The 26,992-nt window shown below is 37.5% G+C and overlaps 1 protein-coding gene across 1 annotated transcript in view; it reads right to left on the reverse strand.

Annotated features, from left to right (window-relative positions):
• Window positions 1-26,992, reverse strand: part of LOC143675553 (uncharacterized) — a 79,243-nt gene that overhangs the window by 37,851 nt on the left and 14,400 nt on the right. Inside the window, exons 5-6 of the mRNA XM_077151720.1 lie at window positions 20,956-20,994; window positions 14,517-14,626 (exon numbers count right to left, since the gene is read on the reverse strand). Of these exons, the coding sequence (XP_077007835.1) occupies window positions 14,517-14,626; window positions 20,956-20,994 (149 nt within the window). The remainder of the gene's footprint in view (window positions 1-14,516; window positions 14,627-20,955; window positions 20,995-26,992) is intronic.

Here is a 26,992-nt window from a genome sequence, read left to right on the forward strand (position 1 = left end):
AAATAAAGCAAACCGTTCTTTTTTTCTCCATGCAAAAAACGAATCTATTTATATAGTACTAAAAACATAAAGAGGGCATCATGTATAGAGTATCTAATGTTTTCATCAACATTCTTAATGTAAAGGAAATGCTGAGTTTCAATTCTCTTTCCTATAACATTCCTGTCCTCTTTACTTTCTAGAGAATTTTTGCTGGTGTGTAGCAGTAGACTTTTTTTTGTTGGAAATAGCACAGGAAATCCTATACCTAGCTAGTACAGATGACTTCTAGACTATAAGGTGCTTGAGGTTAGAGAGAATATCCAGTGCTTTTATCACTGAATAGCCCTGTGGCTTCAACCAAGTTATGAACTCCAGTGCAAATGTTGGGAAGTTTAGCTAATGTGTATGCATACACATATATATATATATATGTACACCCACCTCTACATAATCATTTTGAAAATTATAAAATAGTATATATGCTACAAATGTTTATATATTCAGACAATAGCTCTTGATGAGTTGAAACTGTCTTTCCTGTGTCATGCCCCTGAAAGCCAAGAGAAAATCATTTTATAACTGGATTTTCTCCTCGATGCATTTCCTCGCACTTGCCCACACTGAAACTCATCTGCCATTTTTCTGCCCACTCACCCAGCATTGATCAATCTTTTTCTGCCCTCTGTCCTGTCTGCTTGATGTCTAATTCTCTTTACTAGCATGTTTAGGATTGTCTGCAAACTTGGAAACACCATGCAGTTCCGCCTCCCTCTTCCGAATTAATAAGTAAAATAAGAAATAAGATTCATCCTCACAATATTAAGCAAAACACTCATTTATTCTTAAGCATCTTTAAGGAACTTGTTTTCATTGTCCAGGGTGGATTTTTATTCTTTTTATTTAGCAGTCTTGTGATAAGTAAGATTTTAGTAATTTTAGATTTATTAAAATACTTTCAAAGCAAAAAATAAAATTATAGAGTGACAAAATGTCAGATCTGAAAATGTTATGGAAGGCTTCTAATTGAACACAACCCTATGAATTTACCATGATGTCCCAAGTTTTAAAAGGCAGTGTCAGAGAGAGAGAGAGAGTGAGAAAGATTAAAATCTTTTTTTTTTCAATGAGAGAGATACCTTTATTTTGATATAGAAGGGAAACAAATGAGCAGATCCAACTCTAGTGCCTTTGTTTTGGGGATGGGGTAGAGGGTGGCAGGTGAATAAACTACATGCATGTTAGTATTTAGTGAAATTTGCCACCTTTTCTTGCATCAGCTGCTGTTCCCTGCTATGATGGAAGAATTCCCAAGGATCCCTGGTGATACCAATCCCCCACCCAGTCATGCATAACCTGTTCTCTCTTCACCTCTGTCATGGTCAACCTTCTAGGAAACCCTGCAGAAAATACAATTCCCCACATATTAACCTTTGTCACCCATCTAATTCACCAGGCTGGAATAATTGGAACTAAGTCAACATTTCAGCTGGGGTCATGGCTACATGGCACAGAACTGCTTCACCTCTGTGAGCGTTCTTTTCAGTGGGCCTTGAAGATTTAGAGCATGGCATGTATACTACATGAGCTCATGCTCATGGATTAAGCTTTCGACCTCCACTGCGAAACACCAGGTTCCTAGGAGGCTTCAGACACAAACTGCATTATATGAAAGCATGTCAAACATGAATGACAATCTTTATTACTATTGCAGTAAATATCTTATTAGTTTAACAAAAAAATATAGAGAACAGCTGCTTCGTTTACACCCTCTAGAATTGAACTAAGATCTGCAATACCACTAGCTCACTAATCTTTAAATCTGTTGTTTGTTTCTGCCCAGGATCCACCAAAAGTCAGAATGAAAGGTAGAGCTCTCTGGCCTGGATCTTTTGTCTCATAATCAAATACCAATTGATGAGTATCTAACTAGGGTTGTAAGTGACTCCTTCATTTAAGGACAGTTGAAGATATATTTATTTCTGTGCATTTGGTAGCTTATAAAGGAAGAGAGGGTCACCCCTGTTATTTTTCACTTCACTAAATCCTCCACGGACTTCTGTGTAAGCCACATCTTTCCAGCGTAGTATCCTAGAAGACTTTTTTAGGTTCCTCAGTATTTTCCTTTCTATTTTAAAGGAAAAGCCTTGAAAAAAAAAAAGCTCCAGTTTCCTTACATTTTCAAAGTGCTTTCATAGGTCATGAAGTGCTATCAAATCTGCCATCATACTGAATCTACACAACGTCCAATAAGTTATGTGGAAGGACAGTACAGTCCTTATTTTATTAATAATAAAAACAACAACAACAATAGGTATCTTTTAAGGCATTAAATAGTCCCTCTAAATGTCCAACTCTGTTTTTCCCAGTTAGGTAAGTTTGAATGTCTCCTCACTATCTACTAAGTAAAATATTTAATAGGCATTATGGATTAATTAGAAAAGGGCTTCTCATGGTATCGTAAGTCAAGCAACATGAATGTGATGGGTTTTCTACATTTTCCACCTCAGCACCAGCATAGGATTGTGGTAGCTCGGACAGGAGTTGATGAAGTGCTGTGTTTATATTTTAAGCTATCTTCCCTTTTGAAAGCAAAGACTCCAGAGAGGAAGCAGTTTGCCGTGTAGCTGCCTGACTGACTAGCAGCCAAGCAAGAATTTTGTCAGTTCAGAATGATTGTGACCTGCTTTCCTTCTGTATGCATTTTCCTATCTCCTTTGAAGAGCAAATCAGTGAACAGAAACCATTTCTTTGCTGCCACCTCTGTCTGGGGTCTTGTGTTACTGGCACTATTGTTAGCTCCAGTTCTCTGTTCCTTTCCAGGTTGAGACAATGCAGCAGTCACCTCTCTATTTGCCAGAAAAGCAATGCTAGATACATTCTTCTGGGTTTCTAATGCCCGAGGCTATCTAGATAGAGACTCTTAAACCTATTCAGATCCTCCAAAGGTGAATCCAATATCAGCTATTTCTGCAGTCACCCGCCTTCTTTTGTACCAGGACATTTCATGTCAATTTTTACCTTCCTAAAATAGAATTTTCTGCCGTCATTCCATTATCAGATCTTGCGATATATCTAATTGATAGAACTCTGTTTCATCTGTGAAATGGGTTTGAGAAGGCCTGCCTTCCTCATCGTTTTGCTATGCCTTTTTGTTATGCCTGAACTATGGGTTGGCCTGCAGAATAATTCTCCTTTCTGGATCTGCCTTCACCAGGTACTCCTGTATAAACATATGCAAATATATTGGCATGTACCAGCATATATATCTTTGAAATGTCATCATTGCCAACAGCATTTTGATCAACAAGAAATTATTGAATTGGAACCAGAAGCAAGGTATAGAGGCTGGCTAAATTAAAAGATGTAAGGCGATCCCTCTGCCCTCAAGATGCTTAAAGTACAGAGGTTGAGAGTATGGAATCCAGAGCCTCTGCCTGGGTGTGAGCTCTGGTTCTGCCACTTACCAATATGATGACTCTGGGTTACTATGTGCCTTAGTACCCACATCTACAGAATAGTGACAGCAATCATCACTAACCCACAGGATTGAATGAATTAATTTGCATCAACATGTTGAAGAGTGTCTAGTGTACCACAAAAACTAGGTGTTTCTTAAATAAATTTTTAAAAAGATTCTAGTAGAGGAGACATATTTCATATAATTGCAGTACCATCTAGCAATTGCCAGGAGAGGTAGGTATAAAGTGCTAGATAACCGAGAATGAGTCTCCTGGGTAAGCATGAAGGAACTCATGTCTAGAGAATTACCCATAAGGTAGTGGGACTGGGTGACAGAGACCTGGAAGAGAGTTTGAGAGGACAAGAGTGAGCAGGAGAGCAGTCTCGTCTTTCCATGATAGGACATCAGACTCCATCCTTCTCTTTCAAGTACAGGCTCTTAATTTCTGCTTTAAAATGCGAAGTCCAAGGGAAAGTGATCGCTTAATTTGTTGTTTGCTCAAAAAGAAAATTTGACTGAAGATAATGCTGGCATACCCAAAGGCTGCATGTCTGTAAATATCTACCAGTGCTATTCTTGAATATTGACATATGTCCACATTCTACAGAATGATGCTTTTGGAATCTGATTAGAGATAATGGAGCCCAAAATGTGACCCAGAATGAAGTCATTCCCAGGGGCTAACAGTCCTCGGTACCCACGCAGAGGGGCCCAGTCTGACTCAGATGTCACAAGCCTTCCTGCGGATGAGCATGTATGAGCTGGTAATGGAAATATTGGCAGGCTCAGCAGCTCCCTTTCAAGGGAGGCCCATCTCAAAGAGACGAATGACTTTGGCACTTCCTTTGAAAAACCTACAGGTAGATCTGGAACAATGGCTCCTGTCTCATGTAATTGTTCCTTAAACAAGTGCTTTCTAGATTGGAAAAGTGATGACTTTATTTCATTTTATTTTTAGAAAAAAAAATCACTGAGCACTGGATGCCGAGGACAGCTGGAGTGTGTGGGACGTGGGACGCTATTTTTTCCTTGCTGCTTTGGGAACCAAACAGATGGGTGGCTACTTGATTATATCAGGGTCCATGTTTGGTACAGTCCAGCTGTTGACCATGTGACCACATTTACTATGGGAAAAGAGGAGAATTTCCCTTTTGTTTTCCATTTTCCCTTTGGTCCCCAGCCTCTTAAATTGCGTTCCTGGGCTGCTGAAAGCACATCTGCCTACTTCTCTCTGAAATATGCAGCCATGGATTCTATATGGGAAAAGAATTTCCAAACAGTTTTTGTAAAATATGCAAAGGGACTTTGCAGCATTCAGGTAACTTGAGCAGATTGTAGGATTTCTAAATGAAGCAGTGCAGTGTATTTTCTGACTAGATTGCCAGGTAAAATAAAACAGAGGTCTCAGAAGAGCTTGGCATCATGATGCAGAGAAGTGATGCTCCTGAAACCACTAGAGGAATATCTGAGATGATTCATTCCTCCTAGCAGTAGATGGTTCTCTGCTGCCTGATGGAAAACTGATGATGAAAAGGTAACACTTTATATGGATATCAGCACTTTACAGTTTGCAGAGAGCTCTATATTTTACACATCATAAATGTGATTTCATAAACTAAACACCAATTACTGGGGCCTAGTTTCTTCTCAAGACTGCCACACTTTTATATGTAGGCACAATGGTTCATGGCTGATGAGATAGAAATTGTGGTAGGGCAAACTCCGAGTACATCCTTTCCCTGTGACCCACAAACAACCCTATGCTCCAACTAGATGTGTCAGCCTGGCATCTGGAATGCATGACAAGTGTGGGTAAATTCCCTTCTTTGGAGGCACTTGAGGTAAAACATGTCCTCTAGCAGATAGTCATCTTCTGGCACATTCCTTCCACTTTTGCTCTAGACATATGGAAACATTCACCAAAGACAGTTTGGCTAAAGAATGTAAATTTTATGGCACCTGTCTCACCCCCACTGGTACCTGTTCTTGGTAGGGAGGGAGGAAGTTCCTTCTACTACAACATAAGAAGGGTTGTGTGTAGACCATCTCCCTGTGTTGGCTGCTGAGCAAGACCCACTGGCCATTGGGGACCAACAGCTGCAAATGAATCTGACCATGCTTTGTCTCTTCTCTGTGTTTGCAAATGTTGTCTCTCTCAATGCTTGTTTGAGTCAAGCTGTTGTTGGCTACCCTGACACCTGCAAACCACGGAGTGGATTGGGATGCTAGAACTGTAGTTCCTGATGGCAGATATCATTATTCTCTTGCTACTTTCCATGCAGTGAGACTCCTCTCCTTGAAATAGTAATTGGTGTCTCTCTTCTACTCCAATGGAAATCTATTCCTACAGTAGAATCTGAGAATGCATAGGTGACAAGAAGCACTGCATGGTGAAATGATTGCAAGAAAACTTGGACTCCGGTCCTATCTTTCTGAAAAAGCCTGTCTGAGCCACAGTCTACTGATCTATTAATTGGGGATTGTATTCATTTTTGTCTACCTCCCAAGTGTGGTTGGGTCAAAGGGTATTGCATATAAAAATTATTAAGTTTTATGTACAGTGATTAATAATATTAGTATATTGGTTTAATGCTGACATACTGGCAGGCGTATTTTGATTTTATATTGAAACTTGATCAAACAATAATCCTACCTCCTTCAGAAAGGAAGATCACTTTGTATTGCATCTCCTTTGGCATGTCCCTTAGAAAGTTCCTAAACAAAACCACTTTAGACAGAATTCTGCCTCTATGGTTCTTTATGCTTTACATTGTTCTTTTCCTCCCTTTTATTTTCTCATTGAATCCTTACAGTGTTTCTATGAAGTAGGTAACCTCACTGTCATTCCTTGAGAAACTGAGTATTAGGGGTTTAAAGTTTGCTCAAAGCCTCATCTAGTAACAGAAAAAAACAGAACCCAAGTCTTCTGACCCCAAAGCTCGATGCAATTTCGAGTGGCTCTATTGTGGGAAATGAGTACATTTGTTCACCCTCCACTGTGTGAACCCTTGCAGCTTTAAGAAATCTTTTCCTATCTCTTTTCACCTAAGATTTCATCTCTGGCTTCCCAAAAGTCCCAGTGAGAAGGTGACTTGAAGCCAGTTTTGAGTTTTTGTAGAAACTTCTCCAGTACGAGGCAGGTACTCAGGGGTGGGTGCAGACTTGATTTTATAAGTACATCTGTTCTGTTTATTTTTGCTTCTTTGCAGTATTATCAACTTCTGCTCCATATGGGTGATCCATATTGTGCCTGGGTGAAATGATACCACATTATGCTTTTATGCCTTTATCATCAAACACTACTCATGAAAAAATCACCAGGTTTGCCTAGGTTCATCTGTTCAATTTATTTTTCCCAAACTTTATTTTGAATAAAACACCTACGGTAAATGTGATTTATGTAAATGAATAAAACAAAACTGTTATATAAGCTTTTTTGACATCATTCAGCCCCGTTCTGTCAGGGTGCCACCATATAAGTTCCTCTGGCAGCATGCTTTCCATAAGATTATATTATTTCTGAAATCGAAGAGCCGAGGAGATAAAACTATAATATACTTTCAAAAGCTTTAATTTAATTTTTTTTCTCTTCTCTCCCCAAGCTTCCCATATGGAGGAAATCCAATATTTTAAAAGAAGCTTTTACTTATGAGAATCTTTCAGCACTGTTCCAAGCGCCTGTAGCTATTCCTTTCTCTCATACTCTCTGCATTTCTCTATTTTTCTCACACCTCAATTTTATTTAAAGAATAGCAATCCATCTTTCCTTCACCCCCCCACCCCCCCACCCCACCTGCTATTGTTGTATTTTCTTGCTTTCTATCCCCCTGGGACCCTGAATGCAAGTGTTTTCATTTTCTGAGCTTGTTCTAGGGGCCAGATTCTGTGCCCTGGATTTAGGCACATTATCTCATTTAGTCCACACAACCAGCAGCTCTGGGAGGCGTTCTTATCTCCATTGGGCAGATGGGGAAGGAGGCTCAGAAAACCAAGGGCCAGACTAACTCAAGGTCACAGGCTATGCGCTCTCGGCACTGAACTCGTGGGATCCTACACTGATGCAGGCAGTTGGGAAGGGAGACCGGCTTTGTAAGCAGGCTCACTAGGACAGCGGCTGTGGGGTGCGCCTGGTGGAAGCATGGGCTAGCTACAGCTCACCGCAAGACAGAATGGCGGAATCCTTGCAGCCTGAAGTAGCTTCCAAGGCTGTCAAGATCATCCTGTGCTAGCTCTTCAGGTTGCTTTTTATTTCTCCTTAAAGCAGTTTTATTGAGCTATATTCACATACCATACAATTCATGCAAAGTGTACAGGCAGTGGTCTTAGTAGAATTACAGTTATGCATACATCACCACAATTAATTTGAAAACATTTTTATTACTCCAAAAAGAAAAACCACACACCCCTTAACAGTCACATCTCAATCCCTCCATCCTTCCCTATCCCTACATAAGCACTAAAATCCTTCTGTTACTATAAATTTATTTATATTTACATTTTATGCAAATGCAATCATAGCATATGTAGCATTTTGTGTCTGGCTACTTTCATTTAGCATAATTGTTTTTTAGAATATTGTTATGTTTTTAATTTAAAAAGTTGTGCATTTACATAAAAATCATGTAAAATACAACATTCCCATATACACCCCCTATTGTTGACCTTTTGCACTGGTGTTGTTTCTTTGTTACAATTGATGCAAGAATATTAAAATATTACTGTTAACTACAGTCCATAGTTTGCATTAGCTGTATTTTTCCATGTACCAGTCTATAATTAACACCTTGTAAATTCATTAAAGAACGTTCTTATACTTGTACTATTAACCAAAGTCCATCATCTACCATAGTGTTCGCTGTTACACAGTCCCATATTTTATTCTCTAATTTTCCATCCAGCAACACACACATCCCAGAGCTTCCCCTTTCGATCATATTCACACACATAATTCAGCACTGTGAATTATACTTACAGTAATGTACTACCATCTCCACTATCCATTTCCAATCAACTTAATTAGAAATTCTACACTAATCAAGTCTCAGCTCCCCATTCTCTGCCACCCTTCTATTCCCTGGTAATCTACATTCTAGATTCTAATTCTGTGAGTTTGCTTATTATAATTAGTTCATATCGGTGAGACCATACAATATTTGCCCTTTTCTGTCTGGCTTATTTCACTCAGCATAATGTCCTCAAGGTTCATCCATGTTGTCCTATGCATCATGCCCTCATTCCTGCTTAGCACAGCATACTATGACATCGTGGGTATATACCATACTTAAACGATGCACACTTGTGATGCTTCCATCTTTTGGCAGTTGTGAATAATACTGCTGAGAATATTGGTGTTCAAATGTCTGTTCGAGTCCTTAGTTTCACTTCTTCTGGGTATATGCTGGTAGTGGGCTGCACCATTTTACATTCCCACCAGCAGGGAATGGATGTTCTAATTCCTCCACATTTGCTCCAACACTTGTAGTTTCTGTTTGTTTGTTTGTTTTAGTAGTGACCATTCTAGTATATGTGAAATGATCTTTTATTTTGATTTTGATTTACATTTCCCTAATAGGCATGGTTGTTGGGCATTTTTTCATGAGCTTTTTGTCCATTTGAATTTCTGCTTTGGTAAAATGTCTATTCCAGTCTTTTGCCCATTGTTTTTTTTTTTTTTTTTTTTTTTTTTTGGCATGGGTAGGCTCAGGGAATCGAACTTGGGTCTCCTGCATGGCAGGTAAGAATTCTGCCACTCAACCATCATTGCACTGCCCTTTTCCCCATTTTTTAATTGGGCTGTTTGCCTTTTTATTTTTCAGTTATAGGAATTCTTTGTATATTTTGGATATTAAAGCCTTATCAGATGTGAGGTTTCAAATGTTCTTTCTTATTGTGTAGGCTGCCTTTTAACTTTCTTGACAAAGTCCTTCGAAGCACAGAAGTTTTAAATTTTGAGGAGGTCCCATTTGTCTATTTTTGCCTTCATTACTTGTGTTTCAGGTATAAAGCCTAAGAAATCGTTGCCTAGCACAAGATCCTGAAGATGCTTCCTTGCTTTTTCTTCTAGGAGTTTTATGTTCCTGATTCTTATGTTTAGGTATTTGATCCATTTTGAGTTAATTTTTGTATATGGTGTGAAATAGGGGTTCTCTTTCATTCTTTTTGCATATGGATATCCAGTTTTCCCAGCACCATTTGTTGGAGAGACTATTCTTTCCCAATTGAATGGACTTGCAGCCTTGTCACATATCAATTGGCCATAGATGTGAGAGTCTATTTCTGAGCTCTCAATTCAATTCCATTGGTTAATATATTTATCTTTAGGTCGGTACCATGCTTTTTGACATTGTAGCTTTGTAATGTTTTAAAGTCAGGAAGTGTGAATTCTCCAACTTCTTTATTTAAAAAAAGATCTTCTCTGTTGAGAGATTTTTTCTGATTGGTTCAATGGCTTTACCTGTCGGTGGTCTGTTGCAATCTTCTATCTCTTCTAGATTCCGAATAAATAGAAGTCAGTAGGTTGTTCATGAGTTTCTAGGAATCTGCCCATTTCATCTAGGTTGTCTAATTTGTTAGCATACAGTTGTTCATAATATTCTCTTAAAATCGTTCATATTTTTGTAGTCAGTAGTAGTGTCCCCCTCTCATGTCTGATCTTATTCGTTTGCATTTCTCTCTCTCTTTTTTTTTTATCAGTCTAGCTAAGGGTATCTCCTTGGTTTGAGGAGTTTAATCCATTTTCTGTCAATATTTTTACTGTAAAGGAATTACTTACCTCAACCATTTTATTCTTTTGTTTTTATATGTCAATATATTATTTTTATTTCTCTTTTTACCCTCTTAGTTACACACTCTCCTCCAAGTCTCTCCTTCCTATCTTTTCCTTTCAGGAGAACTCCCTTTAGAATTTCTTTTAATGCAGGCCTTTTATAGATGAACTCTGTCAGTTTATGTTTATCTATGAACATATTAAGCTCCCCCTCCTTTTTGAAGACATCTTTTCAGATAAACAATTCTTGGCAGTTTTTCCTCTTTCAGTACCTTAAATATATCATACCGTGCCTTCTTGCTTCCATGTTTTCTGAATGAGGAATTGGCAATCAATCTTTTTGTAATTCCCTTGTATATGACAAATAATTTTTTCCTTTCTGCTTTCAGACTTCTGTCTTTATCTTTGGCATTTGCCATTTTGATTAGCAACTGTATAAGAGTAGGTTTCTTAAGATTTACTCTGGAGTTCATTGCGCTTCTTGGACATGTATATGTATCTTTTTCCTAAGAGTTGGGGAATTTTCAGCCATTCTTTCCTCAAACATTCATTCTGGCTCTTTTCCCTTCTCTTCTTCTTGGACATCCATGATACATATGTTTGTACACTCAATGCTGTCATTCAGTTCCCTGAGGCCCTACTCAATTATTTTCCATTCTTTCTTTATCTGTTCCTTTGTATTTCAATTGTCTTCTTTTCTAGTTCATTTATTCTTTCTTCTGTCTGTTCAAATCTGCTTTTGTATGATTCTAATGTATTTTAATATCTTCTGTTGTCACTTTCATTCCCATAAGTTCTATTTTGTTTCTTTTCATGCTTTCAACTTCTTATTTATGCTCACCCAGTATCATCCTTTATCTCTTTTGCCACATTTTCCTTCATTTCCTTGAATTGATTTAGGAAATTTGTTTCAACATCTTTCATCGTTTGTTCCAAATTCTGTGTCTCCTGTGAAGTTGAAATTTGTTGCTTTGACTGTGCCCTAGGTTCCTATTTCTTAGTACCTCATAATTTTTTTGCTAATGTGTAGGCATCTGATTATCTTGATGAGTTTACTCTGAAGATCAGTTTTTCTCTCTTGCCTAAGCTTTTGCTGTTGATCAGCTTTGCGTTAAAGCTCTTCTTTGACACTTGGTTCAACTTATTCTAGACCTTTAGAATTGCCTGTGTTTGATTAGATTTTGTCAGTTCTTCCTTATCTGATTGTTGCCCTAGTTATACAGTACAATTTTTAAGGTTTCAGTATTTATGTAATTGTTTCATCCCTACAAGAAAGCTTCCTTTACTCTGTTCTTCTCTAGTAATCTTGATCTGCTCTGTTTGCGTTTGTTGTTTTGCCTTTATAGTTTTTTTTTTTTTAACTCTCCTTTTGTGGCCTCTAGGTGCTTTTTCCTGGAAGGAAAATTCTGGGAGATAGGTCACCTCCCAGAAGTTTTTCCCATGTCAGTATTTCCCAGTTGAAACACAGCCAGGGCCCATGTAGGGTATACAAAACAGTTCCAGAAAGCCTGAAAGAGAGACTAAGGAAAGACACCAAAAATTCTTTTTTTGATGGCTCCCAAAGTTGTGATTTTCTGACTTCCCCAGCAGATAGTATTCTTTAGCAAACTGTTCCCCACAGGTCTAAGGAAGCCCTGAATCTTTAAACCTCCGCAGCTTTTGCCCCTGTTGGGGGCCAGATTGAAACAATGGCTGTTCAGGGTCAGCTAAAACAGTGATTCAGAGCTAGAACCCAGTGATCTAAATTCGCCGTTCAAAAGCCATGATTAATACTAGTTCATCACCCCCTCTCATGCCATCCTATTCCTGGTGAAGACAGCTTCCATGTCCCTTTCCATTCACAGCAGGGAACCATGGACCATACTCAAGGCAACATATCTCAAGAGTGGGGGAATGGGCACTAGCAGTCACTGCAAAGTGAGTTACTCACAGTTCTTCACTGCAGTTTCTCAGTGCCTTCATCTCATTCCTATCTGAATACTTCGCAGTGCTCCCCTGGCCTCCAGAATCCTAGATCAGCTGTTTCAGACAATTTCTGCCTATCTACTAGGTGCTTTTTTTGAGGAATGAGTCCTGGATCTCCCCACTTTGCCATCTTCCCCAAAAGTTCCTAGCCCTTCATTTGATACAGTGAGAAAACCGAGTCCCAGAGACAGGGTCACATCTAATGATGGGTAGTGCTGTTCAGAATTTTGGACTTTGTCCAGGATGCACTTGCTATAATAACATACTCAATCTAACCCCAACAGACACCTCCCCCCCATGATGAACTGTACCATTGATTATTTTCACTAAATGTTAATTCCTAAAATCTTTTCAAAGCAGATAGATTCTCTCTCATGAGGCAAAAAAAAATTTACATTTAAGATAGTCTATATAAAAGTTTATGTAAATAATGTATTACTCAAATGTAAATTATCATTATAGTAAATGTGAGAATTTTTTTTTTAAAAAGTGAATCAAACTTAGTCTTTCCCTTATAAATAAATGCCAAGAGCTTTGGGCATTTTTCCCCTTTTTTCTTATGCTTGTTACAAGATTTGTCTGAAAACAAAAGTTGGACCTGCAATGTGTTAAAGAACTTCTCTATTGGAATTCTCAAACAGGTCACAGCTATTTTTGTAAATTTCAGCCACAATATTCAAATACTAACCCTTCAGCCCTGCGATTTTCATGTGGATTACTCATCAGGAGATGCACTCTCATTATAGGAATTCCAGAGGCTCTAAATCCCTGGGTAATTGACAGTGACAGTTCCCTTTATTCTAGTTTGCCTAGGACCAGGATCAAATCTAGTGAATATTTTTGAAACTCTCTCTCACTGCACAAAAACAGGCAGCTATAGTAATGGGTACTTTTAGTAGAATGGAGCTGGGAGCCTGGTTCATCCTTTCTGTGCCATAAAATGATGTGAAATTAGCTTAGCCTAAAAGGCAGTCATGAGTACACTAGTTCCAATCTGTACCGTATTTGTCAAATGGTAACTACAAAGAGTAATTGTAGAGTCAGTTACTGCCAAGCTTATATCAGGAGCATTACTGTTGTAATTCTTTTTTCATTTGTTCATAATTCATGCTCAGCATTAGTGTTAGGGGATCTGTTTTTAATTATGGAACAGAGCTTCTATATTGCCTTCATTCTCCCCCTTTTGTCACATTTCTACTGCAGGAAAACGAATGTGCTTTCATTTCTTAGCTTGAGATCAATTATTTGAAAGTCTCTTTGAAGGGGTCTGAGTGGCATGAGATATACCTGGGTCAATATCTTTGGGTATGGGAGTGAGACAGCAATCTGCACTTGATGCCACTTCTCCCAGTGGAAATGGGCTTGTTTTCCTTGACAGCCTAAAAACATGGCCAAGAACTTCTCCCTGGCTTGGATATTGACACATATGGGGAAAAGATCAATATAAAGTAATTTCTTTTTGAAGTGAAAATTCTTTGTCATTATAACTGCTAGCCTACATAAGGCAATTTTTATCCTCCTGCAACGATTGGTATTTGGCAGTTAACAATGCAACACCTCACCAAGTGATTCTTCACTGCCTAGACAGTGAGGGCTTTAAGACACTGGAATTATTGAAACCATTAGGAAACTTTTACCTGATGTAAGGGCATGGATTGTCAATTACAAAATTTACGGCTTTGGAGAGAGAGTAACTGGGAAATGGCAGAGTTGTAGAGATGACTACAGACTACAGAGTTGCAACGATGACTCCTGTTTGCATTCTCATTTTAACAACTATAAGGTTCTTCAGTATAGTTCTCTTGCAACACATGGATGGGGGGACCTCAAGCTCAGGGAGGTCTGGTGACTTTCTCAGGTTGCTTTTAGCAACTTCCAATATCCTCATTTTCAGGTTACTGTTCTTCTCTTTCCCAATACTTTTTAAAAAAATATATTTATTAATTAAAAAATAAAGAAACAAAATAAAACAACATACATAATCAGTAATTCACAATATCATCTCCCAATGCTTTTTTGATTTGCAGCCATTTTTGCTTTAAATTTGGTGCTAGGTCCACGAAGAGAGATTATTGGGCTGATTTGTTATTCAATATTCTCCCACAGGGAATTATCAGAGGCTTTTTGGTGCTACTGACCATAAGATTTATTCAAACAGACCCAGTCATTAGTTAGGGTTTCTCTTACATTGTGTCCCTGAAGGCAAGGAATGAGCCATGCTTTTGATTCTAGTGACACTGATCATATACTTCACTCCTTCTGCAAGCGGAGTTTTCCCAGAGTTTGGAACAGGAGAGAAAGACTTGTTCTCCTCCAATAAAAGATAAACCAACAAATGAGTACCTGAACTTTCAAATGAAAACTTCTATCTGTTGGCTGGTGGCTGGAATGTAACAGGATAACACTGTGAGGCTTGGGAGAGTTATTTAACTTCTCTAAGCATATTTCATTTCCTAAAAAAAAAAGAGAGTATGGTGGTGTTTAATCTGCCAAGTTCTTTTTAGAATTAAATATTTTAAGTTCACTCAAAAATGGCAGCACCTTTACCAGCACAGTGAGAAGCTGCCTAGAACTTTGAGGTTATGCTGCCTACATCAACAGACCCAATCTCTTTCTTGGCTGGTATTGCCTTCCAGTTGATGCTGTCAAAACTGCTCAGGTAAGAAGCATAGATCCTGGGAATTTTCCTCATTTCCATATTCCACATTCTAACCCCCTTGCCTAAAGCCTAAGGGTCCTATTTCAGATATAACTCTATCCCCATTATCAAATTCACCCTTGAGTTTTAGGGTCTCCATCATCTCAGGTCCATGCAATTACAGCTGCCACCAGTTTCTTCCTCATATAACATATTGAGTTACTCCCTGGGTCTCATCTGTCTTCAGGATGAGTGTCACCTTCATGAGCCTGGCATATATTGATGGTTTCACTTTCAATCTGTCCCTGCCTCTCTGCTTTCTTGTTCTCCTATGATACTCACACCACTGCCATAGCAAATGTCTATTCCTGAGAGACCTTTTGTCATGGTTAGGGACAGGTGTCAACTTGGCCAAGTTGTGGTACCTGTTCATCTGATTGGGCAAGCACTGGCCTGTCTGTTGCAATGAGGACATTTCGTAGGATTAGGTCATGATCACGTCAGCTACATCCAGAGCTGATTCCATTTGTAATCAGCCAAAGGGGAGTGTCTTCTGCAATTAGTGATGCTAAATCCAATCATGGGAAGCCTTTTAAGGAGGACTCAGAGGAGACAGGTTCCATTCCTGCTTTGGCCGGTGAGCCTCTCCTGTGGAGTTCATCCAGGCCATCCATTGGAGTCATCGGCTTCGCAGCCTGCCCTGTGGATTTTGGACTCTGCGTTCCTACGGTCACGTGAGACACTTTCATAAATTTTATATTTGCAAGTGTTCCCTGTTGATTCTGTTTCTCTAGAGAACCCTAACTAATACACCTTTCTCTTCTTCTCCTGATGGCTATCCATTCATCCTTCAAGATTTTGAACAAAATCTTGAACAAACCCTGCAACATGAGATAGCGTTTGTGACTTCTCCCTTGTTATATGAACTTATAACATTTAGAGCAGTTATAGCCTTTCATTTTAAATATCTGCATGTTTACCTCCAACTCCAGACTGTCAATTCTATAATGGAGTGATTCTATCTAATTCACTTAATAAACAAATGAAAGAATCAACCATTGACTATAAGAAAGTTGAACTATTGTCTCCCAAAGCCCTTTCCATGATTTTTGAATTGGGTCCTATTAAGTTGCTCTGGAAAGTGTTGAAATACAATATTTTTTTCCTTATATTTTTTCTTATTTAGTAGATATTTTAATTGCTGTTACCATTCTTCTTCTAATAATTTTATGATCATGTAATACAATTAAAGTAATGGTCAATTCCTATAACAAGTAATTAAATGTTAGTTAAGAACAAGCACAACTATTGTTACTACCTCATCTACTGTATTGCTTCCACTAGCTGATATTAGCAGCTTCAATTTTTATCACAATTTTTTAAGACACTAAGCAAGATACCATCCATATCTCACATAAGAAGCTCAGGAGGTAAATATTGTGATTACCATTTTATAAATGAGAAAGGTTATGATCAGAAGAGTGGAAACATGTTTGCAGGCCTCACAGCTAGTAAGTGACAAAGCCAGAGCTAGGAAGTACTGGAGAGTCCAGTCTTCTTGTGCTATAAATTCTCTACTTCATTTTAGGTGACCTTTCTGTAAACCTCTCTTTTACCTGTATTCAACTTTCTATTTTTCCATAAGCAGATTTCAATCTCTAGTCTTTAAATTTTCCAACTTTTTTGTAATGTGCACAAAGTGACATTTTACTCTGTCAATCTTTTCTTTAGAGAATTTCACTTTTCGTTTTACCAAAATCCTTTGATAATTCTCTCTGGTTGTCTTTCTTCTTTTCTGTCTATTTTCCATCCATATTTTAAGGTCTGAATTAGATGATAAATTGTGGAAACTGGATATATATAGTAACAACTTTTCTATTTGCTGAGGATAAAAATTTGACCTCAACTTATGGAGATGAATAAGTAAGACTTTTGTATCACTTGATCAAGTAACATAGATTAAATACTCTGAAATACCAGGTTGCAAAATACAATGCTTTATAAAATAATCCTAGGCTCATTTTGGTTTCTTACATTATTGTACTTCATTCATTTCATGTAACGATGATGTCCAATGGAATGTGGAAGTTTACCTTGACAAAAGTACGAGGCTACAAGCAAGGAACCAGTATTCACTGTGTTCAAGGAAGGCCTTTCCCCCAACTTCAAGGAAAATTTCAAATGGTTGCATCTCAAAGAATATAGATGCTTTGACCCCTTCATAATTTGAACTTGCCTTCTATTTTGGGAGATCATGAAATCTTTTCCTGTTCCATTACTGAGGTGTGTGTAAAATGAGTTCTCTTATCAGTTGTGCCTGCCCAGGATAGATAATTTAGAGACAGAGCAGAAAGTGTTCTTGTGTGATTTCTAACAGGGTGCCTTTGCAAATACAGCATGTGATTTCCTGCACTTTTTATTTTTTTATTAGAAGTTGCTGAATTCGAATTAGCCATAGTCCCTTTTTAATGGACTGCATCAAGATAGTTTAAATTCCATAACATCAGTGGAACTGTATATTATGTGTGAGGATAAGGGCAAGGAGCATTCCATAGTGTTATCAGAAGCTTTCAATAGGTACTGAGTTTGCAGATAGAGTGCATGATGAAAGAAAGTCAGACCCCAGTAGGTTATTTAGCTCTCAGTTCTGAGGAACCTGTCATTGCTTGCTCCTGGAAACCTACCTAATATGATTTATCTGATCCATTTCAGTGCAAGAGAATGAAATGGTTCCTGTTTAGCAACCAATATGCAAACAGCAGTTATAAACTTACCAGGCTGGTGCTGCTAAAATATCTAGGCTAAGCACTTTTTAAATTAGCACTTTAATCTTGTTAGTGGTCTGTAAATGAGAATCCCTCTAAGCAATCAAATGCTCACAAATAGGGCCATTTCCTATGGACCAATAATACTTAGAAGATGAAAGCATTCTTGTAAAGAGGATTGACTTTGTAAAAGGATTTTTACAGATACTGAAATATGAAAGCACAAAGTTTGTGATTCAAACTGACAGTCTCTGAGGGGTTCAGGTCTCCCCAAGTATAGCTACTATCATTTTCTATTGTCCTTTCTTTCTATGCCCCTCTGCCTACCCTCTGTGAATTCCTTGATGGCAGGAAAATGAAACACTTTTTCTTTTTTTTAAATATATCTATATATTGTATTATATATATATAATAAAATGATATGATATATATATTATGTATATATCTGCGGAACTGATGTATCAATGGAACAAAACAAAAAAATATCCAGATGTAGATACACACAAACACAGGCAACTGATTTTTTTTTTTTTGCGAAATAGTTAATACAATTATCAAAGATCAGCGCTACTGGATTATAGTTCAGCAACTTCAGGTATTTCCTTCCGGCTATTCTAAAACACCAGACCCTAAAAAGAAATATCTGCCTAAGGAGTCAGTAGCCCCAGTGATTTATTAAATCCTCATTTCTCAGTTATACCTCTTTCTGCTCAGTTAATCCTTCTCTCACTCTTCAGGGATATGTGGGCAAAGACCATTTTAACTTCGTCATGCTGGAAAAGAGTTTTGACCTTCTGGGGTAGAGGAATGAACCTTGTTATATTTTTTTGGAGAAACTGGTACCTCTGGGTTTCAGGACTTACCTGAACTGGGATCAATCTGGAGACCTTGTTTCTGAGAAAATACACTTATTGAGAAAAACTTTTATAGAGACTTAGATAGAGCCCAGGGCACTCCCTGGGGTTTTCAGGAATATTGTTGGTTGGACATGGCGTACTGTGGTAGTATCTGGCTGAAGCTTTCACAAGCGTAACCTCCAGAATGATCTCCTGACTCTATTTGAATTATGTTTAGCCACTGGAACTTTATTTTGTTTCAGTTCTTTGCCCCCTTTTTGTCATCCTCTATCCCACAATGTGAGAGCCAGGCTTATCCCTGGGAGTCATGCCCCATGTAGCAGTAAGATAGTGAGTTGATTTGCAGAGTTGGCTGATAGAGAGGCAGGGTATAAAGAAGAGTTGGGAGAGAAATGTGGCTTTTACCCTTTCCTAGCATTAGGGTCTTACTCTCTTCCTTGCATATGATCTAGCCACTTGAATGCTGTATCTCATTCTAACACCTTTCATCTTCATAGTTTAAATACTTTTTAAATGCTTTGTTTTCTACTGAACCAGAAAATTCTTTGAAACATGCAGCACACCTATCCTCCTACCTCCTAACCCTGCTCCTTTAATGTTTACATCAGTCACTTATTTAAAGCTAATAACAGGCAGACAAGATGGTAGACATTGTGATTGTGATGCCCAGATCCCCTTTCAATGAAAGACTTGTTATCCCAGGTGCTGAGAGTACTACCTGAGGAAAGCTGTCCTGCCCTAAGTCATTCCTTTTCCCTGAATGGTGGCCATGTAAAAGCCTGGACTTCTTTGTCTAATTTGGGATAATTCCCCAGGGCCGATCTAACTAGGGATAATTCCCCCCGGGCCAATCTAACTACGGAGTTCCCTTGGGGCAGAAGGCTGTTGTTGGCTCTGCATTGCAGACTTCTTCCACTGCCCAAGTAAAATCTTAATCTGAATCCAAATGTATACAAAAAATACAGGCAGAGCTACTCTGGCCCTAGAATACTGCTCATTCTACCTAACTTTTATTGCAACACTTCAATGGACTTCTAGAGCTTTGTGGACCATATCTTGAGAACTACTGCTGAAGAAATAATGCTATCTTGAAGGAATTTTAAGCATGAGATTTACAAGTCAGGGTTTGCATTTTATAAGGATTACTCGACTGCAAAAGGCAAAGACTGAGGATAAGTAAGGCTTAAAAGCAGGGAGATGAGTCTGTTCCTTACTGTCTACAATTATCCTGGTGGGAGAATATGAAGCCTTCTCTGGGGCAATTAGAGTGGGGTTAGAGAAGAGGGAATAGTTGACAGGACTTGGTGATCAACTAATTATGGAGAGTCAAAGAGCAAGAGGGATTAAGGTGACATCCACAATTTGGTGGAAATTAAAGGGATATTTGGCAGAAAGAATGAGAGAACAGAGGCAGCATGCAGGCAGAGTTGGAGTTGGTAATTTGCCCTCAGATAGCTGAACTCTCAACACCTTATCTGGGAGTAGAGCCTGGGCATAAAGATCAGCTTTGTCATTGAGTTGGATGATTAATTTCTTCAACCCATGAAATCATCTATTTCCTAAATTTGGCTGACTATCAGAGTCATGAAGACTACCTTCCAAAAATGCAGTTTCAATGACCCCCCTTCAGTTGTGCTACATTTGAATGACAGAATGAATAAGAGAAAGATGTTTCTGAGAAAAAGCTTTCCAATTAGTCAGACTGGATAACTAGTGACTTGGATCACTTTTCTTTAAATCTCCTTGTCCAAGCCTAACTTTTAGGGATGATAGAGAGAAGATAACTGAAGATAAACTCTCTGGAAAGGGGCTTACGGCTCTGAACTGCTGTTGGAAGGAAGACCCAAATGCTTTGTCTACCAGGTAAGCAGATGGAAGAGTTGGCATCTTATTTTGAAGGTTGTAAATACTAAACTCATTTCTATTCTAGATTTGGGGAGAGAAATACACAACCTCCACCTCAAATATGTACTTTGGGCCTGGAAAACTCTTCAGCTGAGACTCCCATATCTCATATCATCAATATATATATATATATATATACATATATATTGATTGTTATACATATTTATGTATATTTTATTGTTTTACAAGAAATATATGAAAACATACATGCTAAAAATATATATATTTAAAAGTATATAAGCAATCCTCAAGTATATAAAGGAGTTAGATGGTTCCTTCCACTAATCCTACTCTTTTTACACTCCTAAGTTAATTAGTTAACCTACTAAAAGTTTGCTATCTTTTTAGACCCCATTGCATACAAATGTGTTTAGCTAGAGTTAGAGATACAGATATATAACCTTGACAAGTTATTTAATATCTCCATATTTCAGTTGCATTATCTAAAGTATCACTAATAAGTACATTCTTCATTGGGTTTTTATGAGAATTACATGAGTTAATATTTACAAAGCTCTATGACCAGTGTCTAGAAGATACTAAGCATTGTTTAACTGTACTTATCAAAAATGTACATGCAGGGCGGGCCACGGTGGCTCAGCAGGCAGAGTTCTCACCTGCCATGATGGAGACCCGGGTTCGATTCAGGTGCCTGCCTATGTAAAAAAAAAAAAAAAAAGAGGTCTATACATATATGTTTACATCTTGTATTTTTTTCATTTACTGTATTTGACTGCACACACTTTTATCCTCAGCAGCAGTGTGTGAAGAAGATCTGTTTCACTTCATGGTACCAAATGCTGGATATTACAATTAAAATTAAAATTCTTAATAATATGGCATGATGGGAGAAGAATGTTAGCCTACTTTTATTTTAATTTCAGACAGAGTTTTTATAGGGCAGACTTCTGTTGGCCAATTTGGAAAGACCAATATCTAACTGTTAAGTTGCCATAAGGTAAAACATGAAATGATGTATGTAAAAGTCCCAATGACAGTATACATAGTAAGTGTTAGTTTATTTTATGTCCTTTCATTTAATCTGAACCTTATTCCCAACATTTGGCTTCAAGTATCATCACCTCCCAATATGCTGTCAACATGAACAGGCTACAAAATTTTGTCCAGGTACATGAGAAAAACTTCCATGCTCAGTAATGTTCTTAGAATTTGCATTTATATTTTGGAGATCATCAAACCCAATCATTTTTAGTGTGGGCATCATTACCATTGATGTCTTCTTCTGAAAAATAATTGTAGCAATAAATCGATTGTTTCTTGAGAATGGATATATAGATTGATGGATAGATCATAGATAAAAGACAGATAGAGGGATGGTAGGTTGATACAGAGAAATGGGTGGAGGTAAAATATTATCTTACACTTCCTATGAAGAAACTTTGGAGTCTAACTTGAAGTCTTATTATACCTTACATATCTTTAATTAAATTATGAGCAATATAACTAAATGTAATGTTAAATAACAACAGAGCAGTCTTGGACTCATTCAGCCCTGGATTACACCCCCAGGTCTGTCATGTGCTAGCTGACATACCTGAATATGTCACTTTGATCTCTTTAAGTCATACTTACCTCATTTATGCAATAAGAAAAATAATACATATTTCAAAGTGTGGTAATGGGAGTGACATCATCAACATGGTGATGTAAGACAGCTTCTGAAAAAAACTTTCGCATGAGAGAAATAACACAATTTCTGCTTGCTTAGAACCCTAGGGGAAGCTAGAGACTGGAGAACGTCTCCACAAATACTAAATCAATGAAAAAGAAAAAGATCAGGTGGGAAATTTCCATTGGGACCCAGTGATCTGCTTCCCTTCCCCTCACTTGGTGCTGTGCAGCTGGGGAGTCACTCGGAGGCAGCAGTATGGTTCCCTCCCTCTCACTGGGGACACAGACTATAAAGCCATTTACAGCAGTGAGTTGGAACCCCAAGTATATCTAAGCACAGGGAGTCAAGTCCAGAGAGACCCAGGGTGGAAAACGAGCTGCTGAGGAGTGTTGCATTCAAAAGGGCCCCCAAGGGCAAAAAACAACAACAACAACAACAACAACAAAAAACGATAGGAACCATGGTAAACAGCAGCTGCCAATGGTGTGCTCACCAAATCTCGTTACTGTCAGCAGGACACCTGCAGGCAAAATGCAAAATGAATTTTTCTGGTGTGATCCACCTTTCTGGCTTGATCCCTCTCCCTCCCTGGGGTGTGATACCCTAATGGGGAAGAAACTGGAGGCAGAAAAGCCTCACAGAAACAAAAATGTGCATATGTGTGTGGGAAGGACTAAAATGCTATTAAACAGGAGGGTCTCAGAACTGAAGAATATAAGGAAAACAGGACACTGAGTAAGAGAGATAATTTAAACAAATCAAAGGAGCAGGAGAAAAATTCTGCTCAAAGATAAACAGACAGATAAAATTCCCAGAGTAGGAACAGATGAAAAGCTAGAGGCATACGACAGCAGATTTGTCTAGAGATGAAACAATCGAAAAATAGTGCAATCTTAAAAATTGTACCACATACCCAGGACAAGAATCTGATGAAAAAAAGCTGAAAAAAACTATTCAGCTAAACGTGGGCTACTCCAAATGTCCAGAATAAGTTGTACCAAGCTTCAAAGAAGAGCTTAAACACAAAACAAATCAACAATAAAATCCTAGACAAGAGACAGATATTGACCTTCAGAGTTACCACATGAAGATAATCAGATGTCTAGAAACCAGAAAAAAAAATTACGCGTTATACTGAGAAACAGAAAAATATGGTTCAGTCAAAGGAACAAATTAAAGAAACAGAGGAGACAAATAATTTGAACAACTAATCAAAGAAGTTCAAACAAATCTCCTAAGTCACTAGAAGGAGATGAAGGAAAATATGCATAACAAGATCAAGGATATTAAGAAGACAATGTATGAACATAAAGAAGAATTTGAAAGTATAAAAGAAACATAACAGAAATTATGGGAATGAAATACACAATAGTAGAGACTGAGCATATACTAGAGGCATACAACTACAGATGTAGCTGGGCAGAAGATAGAATCAGCAGACTAAAAGAACAGGACGTTTGAATGCAGTCAAAAGAATAGATACATAAAAAAATGGAGAAAATTTAGCAGTGTCTCAGGGATTTGTGTGACAGCATGAAGTGCACAAACATATGCATCATGGGTGTCCCAGAAAGAGAAGAAATGGGAAAACTGACAGAAAGAATATTTGAGAAATTAATGGCCAAAAATTTCCTCGCTCTTATGAAAGACAAATATACATTTGCAGGAAGCACAACATACTCCAAATAGAATAAATCCTCATAGGGCTACCCTGTGACATATACTAATCAGAATGGCAAATGCCAAAGATAAAGAGAGAAATCTGAAGGCAGTAAGAGAAAAATGATTCATCACATACAAGGGAACTTCAGTAAGAGTGAATGCCAACTTCTCATCAGAAACCATGGAGACAAGAGTACAGTGGTCTGATGTATTTATGGTACTGAAAGAGAAAAATTGCCAGCTCTCAATTTTTTTTATCTGGAAAACTGTCCTTAAGAAGTGAAGGCAAGTCTAAAATATTTACAGTGAAAAGAAACTGAGAGAGTTCCTCAACAAAAGACATGTCCTACAGTAATTACTAAAGGGAATTCTTCATGTTGAAAGGACAACACAGGAGAGAGTGGCTTGGAGTTGTGTGAACAATGAAAATTATCAGTAAGGGTAACTAAAAGGGTAAATGCAAAACCCAATCATACTGTATCCTCCATATGCAAGTCTATTCTTTAATTCCTATAAGAATTCACATACACTTGAACAAGAAAAATGCATATTTCCTGATAATAGACATCCAAAACATAAAGTGATAAATTGAGACAAAAGCAACATAAAGAGAGCAAATAAAGATGGAGTAATAAGAGAATATGTATTCCATTGATACTAAGTTGGTATCTTTTCAAATTAGGATGTTATATATGTAGGTTGTACAATATAAATGCCAGGGTAGCCACAAAGAAAGTATTTTTAAAATTTACAGAAACAGAAATGAGGAAGGGTTCAATCAAATACATCACAAAAGATCTACTATATAGAAAAGGAGGTTTCCATAAAGGAAAAGAGAGACAAAAAAAAGGACATGACATATAAAATATATAAAAAACAAATAAAAAAAAAAGGCTAAATTAAGCAAATGAGTGTTACTCGACTAAACTCCCTAATCAGAAGATATAGCTTGGCAGAATGGATAAAAACCATGATCCAAATATTTGTTGCCGACAGGAATCTCACCTTAGACCGAAAGACAGGTATAGATTGAAAGTGAAAGGGTGGAATGCTAGAAAAAGATATTCCATGCAAACAATAAATAATAAAGAGATGGGGTGCTATACTAAATTCAGACAAGATGGACTTGAAGTTAAAAGCTATTCTAAGCGACAAATAAAGACACCATATATTAATAAAAGGGAAATCCACCAAAAAGAAAAAACAATCATAAGTATTTATGCACCTAACAATGGTGCCCCAAAAACACATGTGGCAGACACTAACAGGAATGAAGGGAGACAGTGGTCTAACAATAACAGTTGGCGACTTCAGTACACTACGCTCACGAATAGATAGAACATCTAGACAAATCAATAAGGAACAAGGAGCTTGAATAAATGCAAATGAATCATACCTAACACATGTGTATAGAACATGGCACCTCAAAACAGCAAGATACACATTCTTCTCAAGTGCCCATGTATCATTCTTCAGGATAGACCATCTGTTAGGTCACAAAACAAGTCTCAATAAATTTAAAAAACTTGAGATTATACAAAGCACCTTCTCTGAACACAATGGAATGGATCCGGAAATCAATAACAAGCAGAAAACTGGGAAATATGCAACTATGTGGATGCTAAATAATATACTATTGAAACCAAGAGTGGGTCAAAGAAGGAATTGTACGGGAGGAAGAAAATATCTTGAAACAAAAGAAGTCAATAACAAAATATATTAAAAATTATGGAATGCAGCAAAGGCAATGCTGAGCGGGAAATCTATAGCCCTAAATGCTTATATTATAAAAGAAGAAAGAGCTAAAATCAAAGCTCTAACTGGATACCTGGAGGAATGAACAGCAAACTAATCCAAAAAGCAAGTAGAAGAAAAGAAATAATAAAAATTTGAGAAGAAATGAATGAAATTGGTGACAAAAAAACAATTGAGGGAATTAATGAAATAAAAAAATTAGTTCTTTGGAAAAGATCACCAAAGTGGCAAAGAAAAAAAGAAAGGAAATGCAAATAAAGAAGATCATAAATGAGAAGACGGCATTGCTGCCAACCCCTCAGAGATAAAGAGTTCATAAGAGGATACTATGAACAACTGTATAACAACAAATTAGACAGCAAGGATGAAATGACAAGTTCCTAGACATACATGAGCAAACTACACTAATTCTAGAAGAAATAGAAGACCTCAGCAGACCAAGTCAGTCATCAGAAACCTCCCAAAAAAGAGAAGATCAAAACAGTGGCCTGTGACTTCTACCAATCATTGTAAGAAGAATTAATACCAGTCCTGTTCAAACTCTTTCAAAGAATTGAAGAAAAGGGAACACTACCAAACTCATCCTATGAAGCCAACATCACCCTAATATCAAAGCCAGATAAAGACACTACAAGAAAAGAAAGTTACAGATCAATCTCTTCTGAATATATATGCAAAGCTCCTTAATAAAATATCTGCAAATCAAATCAACAACGTATTAATAATAATAATAATAATTCACCATGATCAAGTGGATTTTGTCCCATGTATGCAAGGATGGTTCAACATAAAAAAATCAATTAATGTACTACACCACATTAACAAAATGACAGTAAAAACCACCTGATCATCTCCATTGATATAGAAGAGGAATTTCACAAAATCCAGCATCCGTTCTTGATAAATACACTTAGAAAAATAGGAGTAGGAGAAAACCTTCTCAACATGATAAAATGTGTATATGGAAAACCCATAGTTAACATCACACTCAAAGGTAAAAAATTGAAAGCTCTCCCTCTGAGATCTGGAACAACATAAGGACGCCCATTGTTATTCAACATTCTACTGGAAAGTCTAGCCAGAGCAATTAGGCAAGAAAAAGAAATAAGAGGCATACAAATTACAGGGAAGAAGTAAGACTTTCACTATTTGCAGATGAATGATCCTATGTATAGAAAGTCCCCCAAAAATCTAAAATGAAGCTACTAGAACTAATAAAGGAATTCAACCAGTAGTGGAGTACAAGATCAATATGCAAACATCAGAAGTGTTTTTATATAGTACTAATGAGCAATCTGAGAAGGAAATCAAGAAAAATTCCCTAATAATAGTAACTAAAAGAATAAAATATTTAAGAATAAATTTAACCAAGGATTTATACATGGGAAACTGTAAAGCTTTGCTGGAAGAATCAAAGAAGAGCAAAATAAATCGAAGGATACTCTGGGTTCATGGATTGGAAGACTAAATATCATTTAGATGCCGACTCTACCAAAAATGATATACAGATTCAATGAAGTTCCAATCAAAATCCCAACAGCCTACTTTGCAGAAATGAAAAAGTCAATTATCAAATTTATTTGGAAAGGTAAAGACCCCCAGGT

Source organism: Tamandua tetradactyla, chromosome 3 (genome assembly GCF_023851605.1).
Source record: "Tamandua tetradactyla isolate mTamTet1 chromosome 3, mTamTet1.pri, whole genome shotgun sequence".
NCBI lineage: Eukaryota > Metazoa > Chordata > Mammalia > Pilosa > Myrmecophagidae > Tamandua > Tamandua tetradactyla.